The sequence below is a fragment of the Schistocerca nitens genome, chromosome 4 (genome assembly GCF_023898315.1).
Source record: "Schistocerca nitens isolate TAMUIC-IGC-003100 chromosome 4, iqSchNite1.1, whole genome shotgun sequence".
NCBI classification, from domain to species: domain Eukaryota; kingdom Metazoa; phylum Arthropoda; class Insecta; order Orthoptera; family Acrididae; genus Schistocerca; species Schistocerca nitens.
In genome coordinates, this window is record NC_064617.1 from 31716041 (window position 1) to 31736743 (window position 20703).

Consider the following 20703-nt stretch of genomic DNA (forward strand, 5'->3'; position numbering starts at 1 on the left):
TGACTTTTCTGCAGACTAGAAATCTACTCTGTAGCAATCAGCATGGGTTTCGAAAAAGCCGATCGTGTAAAACACAGCTTGCGCTATTGGTCCACGAAGAGCGCCATAGACACGGGTTCCCAGGTAGATACCGTGTTTCATGACTTCCGCAAAGCGTTTGATACGGTTCCCAACAGTCGTTTAATGAACAAAGTAAGAGCATATGGACTATCAGACCAATTGTGTGATTGGATTGAAGAGTTTCTAGATAACAGAACGCAGCATGTCATTCTCAATGGAGAGAAGACTTCCGAAGTAAGACTTATTTCAGGTGGGCCGCATGAGAGTGTCTTAGGACCGTTGCTGTTCACAATGTACATAAATGACCTTGTGGATAACATCGGAAGTTCACTGAGGCTTTTTACGGGTGATGCTGTAGTATATCGAGAGGTTGTAACAATGGAAAACTGTACTGAAATGCAGGAGGATCTGCAACGAACTGACGCATAGTGCAGGGAATGGCAATTGAATCTGAATGTAGACAAGTGTAATGTGCTGCGAATACACAGAAAGAAAGATCCTTTATCATTTAGCTACAATACAACAGGTCAGCAACTGGAAGCAGTTAATTCCATAAATTATCTGGGAGTAGGTATTAGGAGTGATTTAAAATGGAATGACCATAAAAAATTAATCGTCGGTAAAGCAGATGCCAGACTGAGATTCATTGGAAGAATCCTAAGGAAATGCAGTCCGAAAACAAAGGAAGTAGGTTACAGTACACTTGTTCGCCCACTGCTTGAATACTGCTCACCGGTGAGGGATCCGTATCACATAGAGTTGATAGAAGAGAGAGAGAAGATCCAACGGAGAGCAGCGCGCTTCGTTACAGGATCATTTAGTAATCGCGGAAGCGTTACGGAGATGACAGATAAACTCCAGGGGAAGACTCTGCAAGAAAGACGCTCAGTAGCTCGGTACGGGTTTTTGTTGAAGTTTCGAGAACACACCTTCACCGAGGAGTCAAGCAGTATATTGCCCCCTCCTACGTACATCTCGCGAAGAGACCATGAGGATAAACTCAAGAGAGATTAGGGCCCACTCAGAGGCATACCGACAATCCTTCTTTCCACAAACAATACAAGACTGGAATAGAAGGGAGAACCGATAGAAGTACTCAAGGTGCCCTTTGCTATACACCGTCAGCTGGCTTGCGGAGTATGGATGTAGATGTAGAATGCTTCGGAAGTTGGATTTACTTACATTCTTACTGGCTTAGTGCGCCAGTATAGCGGGTATTGATGTAAAGATCCAACTAGCAGTTTCCAGTGTCATTGTGCTTCAGTCACGCATCATTTTCTTGTTATTATTTTGTACAAACACCGACCAGCATGCAGTATGTGCTGTACAATAGTGTACAGGACACAGATCTTAGTCCAAATATACAGTATAAAATTTCTGGGCTGGAAAAATTTCTTCAAATTCTGTGTCTGCAAGGAGCCCACCAGCAAAATAGCGCCCATAAGTAAATAAATTAGACTTTGGACGCAATTTGCTACATAACTAACACACACGGCGATACATTAAAGTGCACCCGTCTTCTTGTGGCAGTACAGCAACAAGTATGAATATGATGCACACCTGATCTAAATAAATGTCATGTGACTATGCCCTCCCGTTGGGTAGACCGTTCGCCGGGTGCAAGTCTTTGATTTGACGCCGCTTCGGCGACTTGCGCGTCGATAGGGATGAAATGATGATGATTAGGAAAACAGAACACCCAGTCCCTGAGCGGAGAAAGTCTCCGACCCAGCCGGGAATCGAGCCCGGGCCCTTAGGATTGACATTCTCTCGCGCTGACCACTCAGCTACCGGAGGCACATCTGATCTGAATCTGGGCCTTAAAGCTCGATAATTAGGTCATGAAAGCAAAAGATGTTAAGTAAGTTAATGATCGCGGTTACCTCCAATTATATTTCTTGTCTCTAAACCGATTTTACATGGCAGCTGTCTGATAAGAATAACGTACTCCCATTCTGTGATATACACAAAACATGTCTTTCCATTGTTGGTGCACTTAATGGCAAGATACACTGAAATGTCACACACTTTCTTTTGGCTTAATTTGCTCTTCACATTCGTGCCGGCCGCTGGTGGCCGAGCGGTTCTAGGCGCTTCAGTCTGAAACCGCGCGACCGCTCCGGTCGCAGGTTCGAATCCTGCCTCGGGCATGGATGTGTGTGATGTCCTTAGGTTAGTTAGGTTTAAGTAGTTCTAAGTTCTAGGGGACTGATGACCTCAGATGTTAAGTCCCATAGTGCTCAGAGCCATTTGAACCATTTTTGAACAGTTATTCGTGGTTTGCAAACAGATGAGAATTGTTTACTCTTGGACATAGCGAATAATTTTGCTATTGATAGCAGTTAAGCATCCCTATGTAAAACCATTCGTGATGTCGATTGTCACTATGATGAACTTTTATTGTATCACGAACTTCTGTTGAAACTGTAAACTGAACAACTGCTCAACTGCTTTCAGTAGATTGCTAATTAACGTTCCGCGAACTGACGCCCTGACGCCCAATCTTTTTCCTGTGGAGGCACACAACCATCATTGCATCTTTCGAGATAGAATGCTGTACGACAGTTAGAATTAAGGTCAAGTCATGCGCCAGTTACTGAAGCTATCCTGCTCCGAACATAACGCGCGCATGAACCAAATTTTCTCTGGTTTTACAAGCCTCTAAAATGAACTTAATTGTCATCTGCTGATAATTTTAAGTCACCCACCACTGTAACTTAATTGTCCTCAGTCACTCACTGTATACGTGGTAGCGCAGTGGCTGGAGGTAACCGACTCGTACTTGGGACGGCCAAGGTTCAAATTTCTGTCCGTAATCACATCATATGGAGGCGAAAATGTTGCCCTAAAGAGAATAATGACTATGTGTTAGACTTCAATCGTTCTCCCTACCAAAAGACTCACGTAGATTGACTTTTTTTTTTTTTTTTTTCATGCCAGCGACCTTGCTACACACAACCTGCAACTGCCTGGTTCACTTGCAGTAGCAGATCCCGCAGACAGCCTCTTTACAATCTCCACTAGCTTCTGGAAATTCATGTTTTGATGCCGATATCAGTACTCTTAGTATTTACAGGTCAAGCAGTCTTGTTCGTACAAATTACAGAATTTTTTAAATCGTTATGAATGTTTACGTCTGTGAGTTGTGTGGTTCAAATGGCTCTGAGCACTATGGGACTTAATTTCAAAGGTCATCAGTCCACTAGAACTTAAACGTAACTAATCTAAGGACATCACACACTTAGATGCCCAAGGCAGGATTCGAACCTGCGACCGTAGCGATTGCGCGGTTCCAGACTGTAGCGCCTAGAACCACTCGGACACCCCGGCCGGCAGAGTTGTGTGTCCTCTTGGCTTAATCACTAACTCTTTTCAGGCAGATCCAGATGTAGACGTCACGGGCATGTAGTACTCTATACCTTTCACCGCACAAATGAGCAGTTTGCCATCTCACTAGCCTGTTTCCTCAGAATGGCAAAGAAAGAAATAAATAAACTTAACGCACACATCTACCCACTAAATGCACCCCTCCCCCCCTCTCTCTCTGTGTGTGTGTGTGTGTGTGTGTGTGTGTGTGTGTGTGTGTGTGTGGCGCGCGCGCTCGAGTGCCATTCTCAGGCGACAGACGAGATGAGGCAATATTTTCACTTACCGTTGTAACTGAGCCGCGGCTTCGTGAGGCACATCACCAGGTGACATTCTATGTCATCCGGAAGGACGAACTTTGCACACACAGGACATTTTATTCCTGCGGAAGAAATAAAAGAGAACAATAAGTTTCTGTAGCATAAGAGAATGAACGAACTTTTAGTAAAATACCATAAATTATAATGTTTTGAATTTGGAATTATTAGTTGCTACGGCGTTCTATTTTCGAAAGGGTAAAACGCCTTTACAAGTCTCACGAGACAAACTTTTCAGATAATGCAGCAGAGTTATACATACGACATGAACTTTTCTGAGACAACTTGGCAAAAGCACAACAAGTTAAAAACCAGTGTCAGTCACGTGGCATCAATTATCATGCGGTTAGGGAATGTTGGAAGTTAAATAGTAAATTCTTAAATTTACAGAAGAATAGGAAGTGCCTTTCTTTTTTATTTTTAGAATTTTTGTTATTCGTTCTACACATACGACACTTATTTAAGGGTAATTATGTTCAGAAGAACGACGCACGATCATGATGCTTCATACTGGTTTATTAAGAGAAGATGTTACTGAAACTTCATTTATTATCGTTTATTTATCTTACGATAATAGGGGAAAATACTAGAAAATAGCCGGCCGAAGTGGCCGCGCGGTTCTGGCGCTGCAGTCTGGAACCGCGAGACCGCTACGGTCGCAGGTTCGAATCCTGCCTCGGGCATGGATGTGTGTGATGTCCTTAGGTTAGTTAGGTTTAACTAGTTCTAAGTTCTAGGGGACTAATGACCTCAGCAGTTGAGTCCCATAGTGCTCAGAGCCATTTGAACCATACTAGAAAATAATTTCGAGGGAAAAGTCGGCAAACTGGCGTTATACATCATAACAGTTGCCTTGTGAAATTTTTTTATGTGGCATCACGGTTCTTTTTCTGTGAGTATCTAAACTTTCCTGGCGTATTAATTCTTGATAATCTTGTCCCATCTGCAGTCATCCTCACAGACTGTTTAAGCGGTCAATCTGGCCTCCATATACAGGTGAGAACGCTGTTTGATGACTCTTTCTTCCGGTGAAATTTAATACACAGAGTTCTCACTTGAAAACAGCGGCCACATTTGTACAGAAATGTAAAATGGAACAAATGATGCAAAATCCGTTAAGAACTTTATAACGATAAATATTTACTGTTGGTTTGTCAGAAACAGCCCGTTATAGAAACTAAGTTTTTCTTCCAAGCACTTTATATACGAGTTGAGAGATTTAACACAAATCCAGGACGTCCTTTTCACTTTTAGTGCCGTCTCCAAAGCTTATGGCCATGTCTCTTGTCAAACTATGAGCTAACTTATCATCATATAGCCTAACACAAAAGTGCTGTATCGACATGCACACATCATACACCTTGTATACCGACGGATCATGGCCGGCCGTTATGGCCGTGCGGTTCTAGGCGCTTCAGTCTGGAACCGCGAGACCGCTACGGTCGCAGGTTCGAATCCTGCCTCGGGCATGGATGTGTGTGATGTCCTTAGTTAGGTTAGTTAGGTTTAAGTAGTTCTAAGTTCTAGGGGACTGATGACCTCAGATGTTAAGTCCCATAGTGCTCAGAGCCAACCGACGGATCATGATTTTTCTCATTGCCGAAGACAGCCTTGGGTCAGAGGCCAGTGTCCCATACGGGGGCTATGTTTTGGCAAACGAAGGTACGTTCGGCATTAAGGATGCGAGTCAGAATTTTATTATTCAAAATTAAATTACTTTCTGTTGTACCACACATCTTCCGAAGCAGAGAGACGTACCAAAGAGACAACTGCAACTGACGAAAACAGTTACCGAACACGTAACACGAAGCAAGTAGGAGTAATGACCAAGTTAGAGGACAAGCCACCCTTGTCAAACAGAGGTAAACAAAGCATCCAAGAAACTTTAGACCAAGCGAAAAAGGGCCATTTTCTTTTGTTATCCCGTTTCACAATCACAGAAACTCTGCTGTTCCTTTTTAACGTCGGCGCTCATCCTGTAAAAAACGGAACACTGGTCGCCTATTGCCTTCCCCGTCTCCTGACATTTAGAGTACGGGACTCCACTCCAAACTACGTCCCTCGAGCCTACACCGGCCCTCGAACACCACCTATCCGGCCCCCAGTAACGAGTCGGACATGTATGATATCCGGCCCGACGTAATTTTTTTGTTCGTTTGTTTGGTACAGTCGAAGCTTGTTTATCGAGCATCTACCGTAACGAATGACTCGCACAAAGAGTAGAAGAAATGTAAGAGACTGACTCGCGGAACGGACGATGATTCACATAGCCCCTGCTTACTGATCTTTTTCTTTTTTTTTCAGTCTTTAAGAACCATTTCAAAAACCACCTTCTGGCCTGGACCCGTCTCTTTGATCACTATAAACGAAGACTTAAGTGGTGCGCTCTCCTATAAACTTCCGCTCTGAAAAATAGAAGCTCAGTCGGTTGTACTGATCGCAATGCGCCTCGCGTCGCAACACGTGTGATGTGTACTGGGGCTCGCGCTTCCGCGACCATTTTGGAAGATCTTTTCTTCGAAAACGCGTGGTAACCCTTTCCTTTCCAGTATCTGTTTATGAATTCCCACTCTGATTTGTCATCGTTAACGAACACAAATTCATTAAACACGCCCATAAGGCAGTAGCTATGCACGCTACGAATATGCTGTGTCTCTGTTTCGAGAAATTTTGAAGCAGGCGTACACAAGTATCTTTAGATATCTTTCTTCCAAAATATGATGTACTCTACTATAAATTAAAAACTACAGTACTATATTAAAAATCTATTTCAGTACCCATTTTTTCGGAATGGAAGGCAATAAGGCAATGACCTATTCCACATGGATTCCTACAGAAAAAAAGTGTTTCACTTAACGATTCTTAATTACGACTAAGATGCAAGAACGAATCACGCTTATTATGCGAAGTAACAGCGTAAAATGTACAATAAAATGTACAATGCAAATGAATGTTACAAAATAACATACAAGAATCAGTCGTTTTTATTTTATGGCCAATTAAGATACACATTACTTGACATCCGTAACTGTAATTAATTATATGAGATTTCCTGAAAATTTACCGTACGTAAATGACACAATTCAATTCACACAACGAAATTAACCATAGAAATTGTAATTGATGAAATTTATGTAATTGTAATTTTCCATTTATAATTGTTCGTGGATGTGGATCAAGTTTATTAATGGAAATCATCGACAGCGACTTCAAATGCTCATCAGTTAGTTTACATCTGTAAATGTTTATGTGTATTTCATTTTGGACAACGGTTTTTCACGTGTCGAAAGCGGGGCAAAAGACACGAAGAAACATATGGAAATGATCAAACTGTTCGAGTGGAAGATTCTTATAAAATTACAGTAATGACTTTAAACATTTCAAATCGCTACACTACAAATCAATCTATTTACAAAACTGAGTAATGAATTACACAGGATTTATCTTTAAGGCAATCTTAATTACATTAAATACTCATTGTTAAACACACTGGAAAACAGCAGTTACGGAACACACTAGCCATATTATATTTTGCCCGCATCTCGTGGTCGTGCGGTAGCGTTCTCGCTTCCCACGCCCGGGTTCCCGGGTTTGATTCCCGGCGGAGTCAGGGATTTTCTCTGCCTCGTGATGGCTGGGTGTTGTGTGCTGTCCTTAGGTTAGTTAGGTTTAAGTAGTTCTAAGTTCTAGGGGACTGATGACCATAGATGTTAAGTCCCATAGTGCTCAGAGCCATTTGAACCATTTTTATTATATTTTGTTTTTCAGGTCGCACATGTTGCCGCAAAGGTGCTGGTACCGTATACTACTACTTGACTCAGCTTCTTTACTCTTCGGAAGACGTCACTGCCATACACGTAGCATGGTCTGAAGTAGTCGTAACATACGTAAAGCTCAGCACCAGCATCGGCCATCACCGCGGCGATGACTTGCAAGTAAGTGCCAACAGGAATTGCGGAGCGGAGTCCACCCCCGTTCCCTGTGTCACAGGTATCTGAATCACGTCTAGCCCCAAACAAAAATTTAAACGTACATCTACATCTACATGGATACTCTGCAAATCACATTTAAGTGCCTGGCAGAGGGTTCATCGAACCACCTTCACAATTCTCTATTATTCCTATCTCGTATAGCGCGCGGAAACAGTGAACACCTGTATCTTTCGTAAGAGCTCTGATTTCCCTTATTTTATCGTGGTGATCGTTCCGCCCTATGCAGGTCGGTGTCAACAAAATATTTTCGCATTCGGAGGAGATAGTTGGTGATTGGGATTTCGTGAGAACATTCCGTCGCAACGAAAAACGCAGTTCTTTTAATGATTTCCAGCCCAAATCCTGTATCATTTCTGTGACACTCTCTCCCATATTACGCTATAATACAAAACGTGCTGTCTTTCTTTGAACTTTTTCGATGTACTCCGTCAGTCCTACCTGGTAAGGATCCCACACCCCGCAGCAGTATTCAAAAAGAGGACGGACAAGCGTAATGTAGGCAGTCTCCATACTAGGTCTGTTAGATTTTCTAAGTGTCCTGCCAATAAAACGCGGCCTTTGGTTAGCCTTCCCCACAACATTTTCTGTGTGTTCTTTCCAATTTAAGTTGTTCGTAATTGTAATACCTAGGTATTTAGTTGAATTTACGGCTTTTAGATTAGACTGATTTATCATGTAACCAAGTTTAACGAGTTCCTTTCACTACTCACGTGGATGACCTCACACTTTTCGTTATTTGGGGTCAAACTGCCACTTTTCGCACCATTCAGATATTTTTTCTAAATCGTTTTGCAGTTTGTTTTGATCTTCTGATTATTTTGTTAGTCGATAAACGACAGCGTCATCTGCAAACAACTGAAGACGGCTGCTCAGATTGTCTCCCAAATCGTTTATATAGGTAAGGAATCGTACTTCAACACTACAGCATGCTGGTATTATGAATTACAGTGTGTCCAACTTTTCTTGAGCCATGTCAACGGCGACCGCAGGCAACGAACCATTATTGACGCCTCGTGGCGAGATATGTCACCACAATGCTACGGCGAGAAGATATCCCGCAATGCTGATACCATATGCAGCTCGCGCTCCGTTCTGACCACTTGCTGTGATGTTGATGACGGAAGGAAGTAACGAGGTTTTGTGAAAGCTCATTACATCCATACGTGGTATTTATTTGTAGCAATGTACACGAATTTAAATTAAGGCCACAGCTCAAGGTCAAACAATACGCTGCCCACTCTGTAATGTCTACTGCAGCGGCACTGTGTCATGTCGTAAAGACTGGCAGCGGCGGGAAGCGTCACGAAACTTGTGAACTGTACTGAGAAGTCCCGAGCAGGGCCCAATCTCCTCCCTGACACAAATTTCAGTTCACGTTTTCAGCTTATTTTGCCCTTTTTAGACTGCCACTATTGCCCAGGCTCTCCGGCATTGGAACAGAACCCCAGCATTAGATGTGGGGTGGTATTCCAGCGCCAGAGAGCCTGGGAAATAGTGGCAGTCTAAGGAGGGCAAAATAAGCTGAAGACGGGAACTGAAACTTGTGTCAGGGAGGGCATTGGACCAGGGTAGTCCGTGCAGCAATGTTAACTGTGGTGCTGTGGCCATGTGATGGCTACCATTCCCACCTTATAAGCAAGGAGACCTGGGTTCAAGTCCCGACCACGGCACACATTTTAATTCATTTCTTCAGCTTCCATCATTATAGTACATAAAGATAAGACTCAAATGTCTCGAGGAAAATTTAATTATGAGATCTATAGAACTGTATTTGACACAAGATATCTACGGAAGACTTATAACTATGTGGTGTCACTTGACATTGAAAGCTTCAATGAAGCCGAAAGTGGATGGTTAAGTGTCTGTGCACGATGTGTGACATACATCAGACGATCTGAGAAGCCTAATGAAACACTTATTGAAAATAAAACACACAGAATTTCTACGAACACTGAAACAACAACTATAGTGTAGCAAAAGAAGGAATGAGGAAAGTACGGAATATTACGGTTAGACGTCACATCGACACAGTCATTCGAGACGGAGGGTAAGCTTCCAAGATAATCGTCATCGCCTAACTTCAGTTACTAATTTCCTCTGTTTTTTATTCGTCTTCCCAAATGTGAGTCTGAGGGCTGCGTTAAGCTAGTATCGCACAAAGATTTGTAATGGATGCGGCTGTGCCCATGTTGATTGAACTAACACAGCATTCGTCGCTAATAATGTGGGGAAAATACGAAAAAAAGGTCTTGAGGGAGGGGTGAGGGTGTTGTGCCTGCACTATTGTTTTAGGCCCACACTCAAGAAGGCAGTGAGCTGGGGCACCACGATGTGGTACTCACTGTACTACCAAAGACACGTCCGCCTGAGGGATGCCACGCCTGTGAGGCGTTGTGGAAGGATGGCAGGTCCCACGAGGCAGTCGCTAATTATCCCCGTCCACAGACAAGCCGAACCGGTGATGCTGGTTCACTGTCACCATACCGAGGGGATTCTCCATACCACACAGGTGGGTGTCGTGAGGGCTGATGATACCACCCCTGGTAATGGTAGCCTCATCTCTGAATAGGGTGGATGACAGAAATCCCAGCACTGTATGGCCTGTGCGACAGTCGCCGTAGAGGGTAGTCCGTAGCTAATAAAGGCTTCATCCGTTTTAAGTGATACGCATAGAGGCAGTGGTCGTCGAGAATGTTCCACACGGTCGTCTGGCTTTTCCAACACTGACGGGTCACCTGTCTGGTGCTGAATCTGGGCCCACCTTCACTTGGATGTACCTCAGGCCGTATGCCTGTAAGACCTGTGTCGCTCCGCATTATTCTGGGGCAGTCCCCTGCAGTTTGCCACCATTCAGTAAACTCATTCCGTGTGGTGAATGCACCAAAATATACACGAACACGAACAGGTAAAATGCAGCGAATCGGTAAATGTGCTTATCTTGCACAGACCATACAACAGGCTAGAAAAAATCGCAACTGATAAATAGTTACTAAAACGGAAGAGTGTACGGTGTGACTAACACTATCTGCAACTAAAATTACAACACCAAGACAGTTAACGATGATTTATAGCCCCCACAGAACAGAGATATTTTAAATAAGGATTATTAGGAAAATAATGGGCGCAGTACAAAGTTCATATGGTTGAAAAATTAGTAGTAATGAGAAGATCTACTAAAATATACGCAAAATATCAGAAGTAACGGCAAAGCGAAGGTGAATCTTCTTTGTACACCTCTACTGAATGAATAAGAACACGCAAAAGAAAGAAATTTACTTGTATTTCTGGAAAAAGAAGTCAACAGTATCATGGATTACGGAAATAAGAACATAGTAGCATATATACATAAAAAAACCAGAGATACAAAATGAAACAGATTCCAGAAAAAAATAGTACATTTAGAAGGCTGAAACGCAAAATAAATAAGAAATGGGTTCCATTTGTGAGATTACGTGTATGCAACTGACGACTCCGCCGCACTATCCTGTTCTCTCCTGCAGAGCAAGTCTGGGAAACTACTGCAGCTCTTCAGCCGGCACCCGGGATTCTGCAACGCCTCTGCACAGATCCTCCACAAGACTGTGAAATGGTGAAGCTATTGAACCACTTCTTAGAGAATATATCGCTCAGCTGTCATGTCTCTCTTGCAGCTAGGGTACCATTGCTCTTCTCTTGCCAGTTTATTCGTCACGAAAAGGACTTCCCACTTTTAACAAGCAATCCAAAGACAAGCGTGTTGAAATTTTCCGAATTTCCTCTAACCTTTCGACATTCTCTTCATGAAACACGCTCTCATTTTTACATTACTCTTAACTCTCGAATAGTAAGAGAATAATACATGCCCCCATCGCTTCCTGGAACCTGTTTCGCTATCTCCCGGACATCACTCGGCGCACGCTGCTCAGACCTGTGGCTTACTCATCATGTAACTCTTGTGAATACCTATGGTAAATTAATGTACGGCACTCAAATCGAAGTCAGTCCCTTGTCTCATCAACGAGCCCCTGCTATTTTTTCCTCCCTTCATGTCCATGAACTTCTCTTAATCTACTGGTCAGTGATAACCTCGACGCTGGGTACGCTGTCCAACAACAACAACAATAATAATAATAATAATAATAATAATAACGCTTAGCTTAGCAACTTCTTTTCTAATGATACCTAACCATCTTTGTCTTCGTTCTCCCCTTCGTCTTCTGCATTTCGCGCTTCCTTTCGAAACTTCCATTATAGCTTGTACCTCTCTTCACGTTACACGACCATACCAAGTTGATGCTCGAGGTTTAACTTTACCTGTAAGACCTGTGCTACACTATTTTACTCTGCTTTTGATTCGTCTTCGCGTACCAATTTCCCGAAAAATTCCAAATATCTGTCTGACGACTGCGTTTCTGGAGGCCATAAGCTTCCTCGCCGTCTTCAGATTCGTGACTATTTCGCAGTTCCGCATAAAACCACTAGTTTGGCAATTGTATGTCTATTAAAGAAGGTTGAAGTCGAGGAATTTATTAAGTGCAAAACGTGCCTTTTTGATTGCGAGAATCCTGGGCGACCTTTCGTGATAAGTTGTTGTGGTCTAACAGACTATCGAAGTACTTGAAGCTGGTTACTTTTTTAAAGTCTGTTCCACCAATTTCTACATTTCTTTATTGGTTCTGCTGACCGCATTGTATTTGTCATTTTCTCTAGTTCATCCCGAGGATGACTTCTTTGCCTTTCTCTATTAATAATCTGGTCATGTGCTTAAGCAATTATTCATACCTGACTGTACTACACAATAGACATACACTAGAATACATCGCATGAAAGGACTATACTAGACCGAGACATACGCCTAAGATTTGAGGTGTACAGGCATGCAGAAGACTTGTACAGAAAAACCCTACATAACACGCGTAAACAACACTGGGAACGGTTGTAACAAAACAAAAAGAGCAGAACATTTGGGGGGGGGGGGGGTTCGGGGGGGGGGAAGCATAAAAAAATACTAACAGGGAAAATAAAACCCCGTTAGTTCTGGGAACGCTACGGCTGGATGACGGCTCTTTGATGAGGGGATGGAAGAAGACAGCTGTATAAACTGTATAAAGTGATCTCTGACGACGTCATCGATACAGACACACAATATCATACAACACTAAGAGAAGACCTAAACACACCATACCAACACTGACACAGTCACCTTCCCTTTTGCGCAATATGAGGTTGCGCTAGCAATCTCAGAGCTCAAAAACACAAAATCACCTGTATCAAATGGTATAGACACTGAAAAAAGTAGCACCGGAGATCACCCAGTTCCTAACAACGTTGCCTTACGGCCGGGCAGGGTACCTACAGTATAGAAAACCTGCGAAGCAGTTATTATTGAGAAATCAGAAGAGAGGAATCCTACAGAGCCAAAGACATAGAGCTACATCCCTAACAAAACACACTAGCAAAGATTCAGGGAAGCTACTGTGTAAGCGTTCGCAAACCCACAGGGCATTAGCCAACACCAGTTCGGCTTCAGAACCGGTAAACACAGTAATACGGCATGGCAACAATGACTGACACTGTCGGAGGATTCTATTACCTCTGGTGGCTCGCAATGTTGTAAAGGTTAAGACGTCTGGAGGTACCGAAATTACTGCACAACAGTTTCCTACACAACTGTTAAGACCGAGTAGTCGAATGGCAGATAGCATGAAAGGAATTAAAAGAATTACCAAAGGGTGTCCTCAAGGGTAGATCCGAGAGTTAACAATCGAACCCCTCCTACAACTTCTGGCTGGAGATGACAGGTCAGACGAAATTGACGCCTATGCAGATGACTTATTTTAGACGTAGTCTCTGCAAACAACAGAGTCCAGCTAGAAGAGAAAGCCAGTGGAATATTACAAACAACTACAAAATGGTGTCACAACAAAAGACTCAGGATAGCCGAAAACAAAACGACATACACATTACCGAAAGTATCACCCCAAAGAAGTCCTTCGGTTAAAATAGGGGACGCAAACATCAAACGAGCACATGTTAGACGATATCTTGGACTATATATAGATGATGAAGTTGAATTTGCTCGAACACATAAGGCTAATAACAGACAAAGCTGAAAAAATATTACATAAAATGTTGAGGTTAAATTCGAACCAGTACAGAGTACCTCTAACAGTCATATGGACATACCACTGTGCACTCTTAGAATCAATACACAGCTTCGTGGCTAGTAGGTGAGCACGCAGACCGGACCTGGTCACCAACAAAGCACCAATCAGACGGTCGCAGAGAAGTGTTCAAAAATGGTTCAAATGGCTCTGACCACATCTGAGGTCATCAGTCCCCTAGAACTTAGAACTACTCAAACCTAACTAACCCAAGGACATCACACACATCCATGCCCGAGGCATGGATTCGAACCTGCGACCGTAGCAGTCGCGCGGTTCCAGACTGTAGCGCCTAGAACCGCTCGGCCACACCGGCCGGCTTACTTATTAACAGTACTACAACAAAATTTAGTTTAAGATCAATAATCGATATAAATTGTATAACGGCTTGTTTATAGTATTTAGTCTCTTCTGCTTAGCAATCCTTATTTCATGTAAGAAGTGGTGCCTCATGCGACTAATAATCATATTGGCATGATCTTAATTTTATTGCATTCCACTGCAGCCGTAACAAATTATAAGTAAGCCTATGGACTTCCGATCAGTGTAGGAGTAATAACAGTACGACTCAATGCTAGCGGATTCCAGTAGAAGATCCAATTCTCGTTTTTACGTACACACCTAGTTACGATTTAACAGGTGTAGAAACGTAGTTAGTCTGCGAGCGAGCGTGACGAGGAGTAGGCTGTGTGCCAGCACATCTCATCATCGAATACAAACGTTACACTACTCTATAAATACACACACACACACACACACACACACACACACACACACACACACACGCACGCACGCACGCACGCAGTATTACAAAACCACAAATATTGTAATGCAGCAAAATCATTGTACATACCAGTCAAATATCAGGATAGCGAATACTAGGGTAAATAAAGCATAAGTGTTTGCAGTAGAATAAGAGCTGTTTCTTGTTTTCAATTTTTTCCATTAATTTAAATGGTTACCTTATGACTATTGACGCTAGTATTGTTCACGCTGAGATGGTTTACTTTAAGCTGAAACCGGACTAGCATCATCTTGGTGAACATGTATTGCAGCGACTTGAACAGTAAAAAACCCTAACACGCTAAGTACTCTCTGTCATGCACTTAGCACTAATTTCCAGAGAATATATAGATTTAGAACCGGCAGCATGATGGTGACGGGTAAGAAATCTGTCCAAAGATTTCTTCAAGACGACGTTATCATTTTTTCTTTTTTTTGGTTAGTCAGAGATGATTTCTCGAACGAAACTCGCTTAAGAAGCTCGCATTGTCACGCGGCAAAGTGAAGGCTGCGTCCACGGCGACAGCACGGGGCTGGCTGGCCAAGTCGGCACAAGAGTTTCCTCGCAGTGGACAGAGGCGGCGTGCTGGGCGGCCCAGTAAGAGGCTTAAACGCTTGCGCGCCGGGGTTTCAGCCGGTTACACAGGACTTCACCTCGCGTCGCGCCTCACTCGCCTTTCGCGACGGATTCTGCTTCACAGCTCGTTACGCCAACTCTAGTCATTCCAAGCTACAATTAACGTAAACGCGCCAATAGCCGGTATTTATTTCGCGCAGAGCGAGAAACGAAATATTATTCTCTAGCGAAGTGGGTCAGGAAATGTGTCGTCCCGAAACAGTTGTTCTTTCAGAACATTCTCGGTGCACGGTACTCAACGTGCATCCTCAGAGTCTCCAGCACAAAAATTGGGTGTATATGTTCATGCGTAGGTCAATAATACCGGGAGAAACTTCAACCAAAACTGGTACACGTATTTTTTACTATCAATTAGAAAATGTGCGTATATATATATATATATATATATGGGGGGGGGGGGGTTAAACATATGCCAATTTCTCAGGGTCGGTATGTCGTGCCACATAAGCATCAGTGTGTAAACGACTGGAGCAATTTCAACCAAACCTCGTAACTACATATCGCACTATCTGGAAAGAAAGAAAAAAAAACACAGTGTAGTACGACTTTCGTACTTAGAATAGTTGGGTGCGGGTGAACAGGAGGTGATTGCACATATGACAACTTACACGTATGTGGAAAATTCGAGAGGCACCAGGCTACGGGCTCACCATCTTTCTTTCATTTTTCAGGGGGGTTTTGGTTCGTCTTGTGCTGTACCAGGACACTAAGCATCTCTTATAGAAAAAGACGTATTTCGTGTGTCGGCAGCAATCAGTCTGTCGGTACTAAAGTTTGGAGATACTCACTACGACCTCCATACTCCACCTCTGACTCTAACCCGGAAATTATTTCCATATTGAAGAGGAGGGGCGCCTTCAGCCATCGGGCAGCAACAGAAAAACCGCCAACCACTGTCGCGTCGTTTGATTTCCTGTACACATATCTACAGGGTTTTTCATGTAACGCATTTTCTCTGTAACTTAAGGAGTATTTACATACCTAGCCAGGAATATAGTTAATTCTGTTATTTTTCACAGAGTTCAGAAACGGTTTATAGAAACGATAAAAGTGTCAATGGTGGAGCAACATGCTCTACACAATTGGCTGTGTTCAGATACATGTTCTGGGGGCCGGATGTTCATTTATGTGGGGTGTTCAAAAGAGTGTCCATTTTCTAGAATACACAACACAACGCGCCTTCTAAACGACCTGCCGACGAGGTGTAGAGCTGCTCGTGTCACGAAACGACAGCTTCCTCGATGCGATCTTTAACGTCATCTACAGTTGTGGGTTCGATGACATCGACACCATTTTCTAGACATCCCCACAACAAGAATTCCGTTGCTGTTAAATTGGGTGACCGTGAGCCCATTCGTGAGGAAGAACGCGTTCTAAACATATTCCAGGAAACCTGTTGTTCCCTTCTTGCGCAAGACCACGAGGAGAATACGTTGGGTGACCATCGTGCTACACTCACTCACGGCCTCTAATGACCAACGTTAAGACGTAACATTTTCAAGATTACCTAAACTGTCGACAACAAAGCTCGATACATCTCGCCGGTCAGCGTGACTGCGAAGTAGTGTGCACCGATGATTTCATCTCCAAAGATTCCACACCATACATTAATGAACCACAACGATCGACATGACGTACTCCATTTTTCTGTGGCCCGGTAACGCATACTATGACGATTCAGTACGCAGTAATTTCTGAACGTGGATTCATCAGAGAAGGAAGGCGCCCCGTGTGAAACTATTCACAACCCATTCGCAGAAAGTAGCTCTCCGATTTTCTACGTCAGGGACTGGTGGTAGGAGTGAAACCTGCGTCCGTGTACTATTCGCTACAAGGATATAAGGCTGATACAAGTGACTGCAATAACTTCTGATGAGCTGACATGAGGAACACTATGAAGTGCAGCTAAAACAAACACTTCCGTATCCTCACTTCTTGCTGGCCTCCGCGTACCACCGCCGCACCATACCAACGTCCTTGTCTCTCGAAGCTGCGGTACAGCACATAAGAACGTAATGGCTGATGAAGCTCTTCGGCCAGGATATTTCGCGGCGTAGGCTGCTTAAGCAGCATCGTATCGGCATTCGCCGAGCATAAGCACTGGATGTGTATGTCGTGTTTACTCCATCTGGCAGACCCAACCTCGTTTCTTTGTGCATTCCGACCTATCCTGCACACAGAAGTGTAAATGCACATTCTACGCTCTAGCTCAACATGACCTGAAACAGCGCATCGAAGAGGCTGCCCAGTAACACCAACTTCACATCTCTTCCGCACGTCGTCTCGAAGGCGCAAGTGTTGTGAATTCAGGAAAATGGGCACTCGTTTGAGCATATCACTCAAACGAACATTCAGCCCCCAGATCATCCACCTGAAAACTGGCAGTTATGAACAACACGTTGCACCTGCCCTTGAAACTTTCAACGTTTAGAGCTACACAATCAAAATTAATAGAAATATAATTTATTTAAATACATACGCCACATGACAGAAAAACTGTCAGATTTAAAAAATTACAACTCGTTGTTGTAACTCTTTGGGAAATAACCAAATAATGTTCATAAATCTGCACGAATAGTGACGCTTCTCACGTTTACCTATAAATTTCACTTACAGTTTTGTAAGTTATAGAGGAAACGCCCTGTATATAACAGTGTGTGTGTGGGGGGGGGGGGGGGGTGTCCGGAGGAGGAGGAGGAGTGGGGAGAACATGGGTTCGCACGCACCGGTATTGTTCCAGAACTTCTGCATGGAGTGACTTCAACCGAACTCGGTTGGCACTTGATTAAATATCTGGAGAAAATACTGTTGAAGTAAGACACCACTAATAGACTCAGGGGTGATGTGCACATCGGAAGCAGCTGATATTTGAAAACAATCACAAACGACCGATATTAGCGTCGAATCCACCCTCTCTGTCCATTTTTAGGAACCACACTGATTACAGGCACGGAAAGTTTTATGTAGGTATAAAATGGTAAAACAGAGATTCAGGAACCAGGTAGTAAACTGAAAAACGTTTCCAGGAGCAAACGTGGGCTCAAACCTAATTTTATTGTTTATGGCATAGAGAGTAAAGCTTCGGAAACTGTAAGAAACTGGAAAGTAAGGAAACAGTAGAAGCAACTGAGGTGTTGAGAATTTCAAACAAAATGATTAGGCAACGATTGACTGAAACCGGAGGGAGGAATACAGTAGCAGAGCAATTGCTTGCTTTGAGAGATGAAACAAAAAGGGAGGAGAATAGCAAACTAGCTAAACAGATAAGGCCAAACTGAAATCACAGCATAACATAGGAAATATATTTGTTTAATGACAAGGGAAAACAGAAAAATACATCATTTGAAACGGCAAAATGGAATATGGACGCCTAAAAAAATGAAACCGGAAGTAGTACAGGGTGGTGAAACAGTTACGGTTGCAGCAGAACAGCAAAGGTATGTAAGTATAAACGGTACGAAAGGTAGATGTCACTTGTAGAAAGGTAGACGTCACTTGTAGAAAACGTTCTCTTACAGGAAACGTAAAGTATCCGTTGGAGGGGACAGATTCAGGAGTATGGACATTAACAGCTCAGAGGGTAAGCCTGTACGAAGCAAGGAAGCGAAAGCTCGAAGATGGAAGCAATGCATAGAAGGGCTACACTAGGGGAAAAGGAAGGTGTTTTTCGTTACGGCGAGATCTCTTCACGGAATTAGAACCACGAACTTTTTCCTCTGAATATCAAATCACACGGTACAGACACATTAACGTGACAACCGGCTATGTGCGATGTCAACGAGCAACAACCATTCTCAGACGGCAGCTGGCAGCACTGGCGGTGGAGGATATACACGGTGTTACAAAAGGGTACGACCAAACTTTCAGGAAACATACCTCACACACAAATAAAGAAAAGATGTTATGTGGACATGTGTCCGGAAACGCTTACTATCTATGTTAGAGCTCATTTTAGTTTCGTCAGTATGCACTGTACTTCCTCGATTCACCGCCAGTTGGCCCAATTGAAGGAAGGTGATGTTGACATCGGTGCTTGTGTTGACATGCGACTCATTGCTCTACAGTACTAGCATCAAGCACATCAGTACGTAGCATCAACAGGTTAGTGTTCATCACGAACGTGGTTTTGCAGTCAGTGCAATGTTTACAAATGCGGAGTTGGCAGATGCCCATTTGATGTATGGGTTAGCACGGGGCCATAGCCGTGGCGCGGTACGTTCGTATCGAGACATTTCCAGAGCGAAGGTGTCCCGACAGGAAGACGTTCGAAGCAATTGATCGGCGTCTTAGAGACCACGGAACATTCCAGCCTATGATTCGCGACTGGGGAAGACCTAGAACGACGAGGACACCTGCAATGGACGAGGCAATTCTTCGTGCAGTTGTCGATAACCCTAATGTCAGCGTCAGAGAAGTTGCCGCTGTACAAGGTAACGTTGACCACATCACTGTATGGAGAGTGCTACGGGAGAACCAGTTGTTTCCGTGCCATGTACAGCGTGTGCAGGCACTATCAGCAGCTGATTGGCCTCCACGGGTACACTTCTGCGAATGGTTCATCCAACAATGTGTCAATCCTCATTTCAGTGCAAATGTTCTCTTTACGGATGAGGCTTCATTCCAACGTGATCAAATTGTAAATTTTCACAATCAACATGTGTGGGCTGACGAGAATCCGCACGCAATTATGCAATCACGCATCAACACAGATTTTCTGTGAACGTTTGGGCAGGCATTGTTGCTGATTTCTTGACTAGGCCCTTGTTCTTCCACCTACGCTCAATGGAGCGCGTTACCATGATTTCATACGCGATACTCTACCTGTGCTGCTAAAACATGTGCCTTTACAAATACGACACAACATGTGGTTCATGCACGATGGAGCTCCTGCACATTTCAGTCAAACTGTTCGTACGCTTCTCAACAACAGATTCGGTGACCGATGGATTGGTAGAGGCGGACCAATTCCATGGCCTCCACGCTCTCCTGACCTCAACCCCCTTAACTTTCATTTATGGGGGCATTTGAAAGCTCTAGTCTACGCAACCCCGGTACCAAATGTAGAGACTCTTCGTGCTCGTATTGCGGACGGCTGTGATACAACACGTCATTCTCCATGGCTGTATCAGCGCATCAGGGATTCCATGCGACGGAGGGTGGATGCATGTATCCTCGCTAACGGAGGACATTTTGAACATTTCCTGTAACAAAGTGTTTGAACTCACGCTGGTACGTTCTGTTGCTGTGTGTTTCCATTCCATGATTAATGTGATTTGAAGAGAAGTAATAAAATGAGCTCTAACATGGAAAGTAAGCGTTTCCGGACACATGTCCACATAACATATTTTCTTTCTTTGTGTATGAGGAATGTTTCCTGAAAGTTTGGCCGTACCTTTTTGTAACAC

General features: G+C 43.5%; 1 protein-coding gene across 4 annotated transcripts in view; it reads right to left on the minus strand.

Annotated features, from left to right (window-relative positions):
• The window catches only part of LOC126251794 (E3 ubiquitin-protein ligase ZNRF2-like), a 557859-nt gene that overhangs the window by 107083 nt on the left and 430073 nt on the right, over positions 1 to 20703 (minus strand). For all 4 annotated transcript variants that reach the window (XM_049952429.1, XM_049952428.1, XM_049952427.1 and 1 more), the window contains exon 2: positions 3713 to 3808. In XM_049952429.1, the coding sequence (XP_049808386.1) occupies positions 3713 to 3808 (96 nt within the window). The remainder of the gene's footprint in view (positions 1 to 3712; positions 3809 to 20703) is intronic.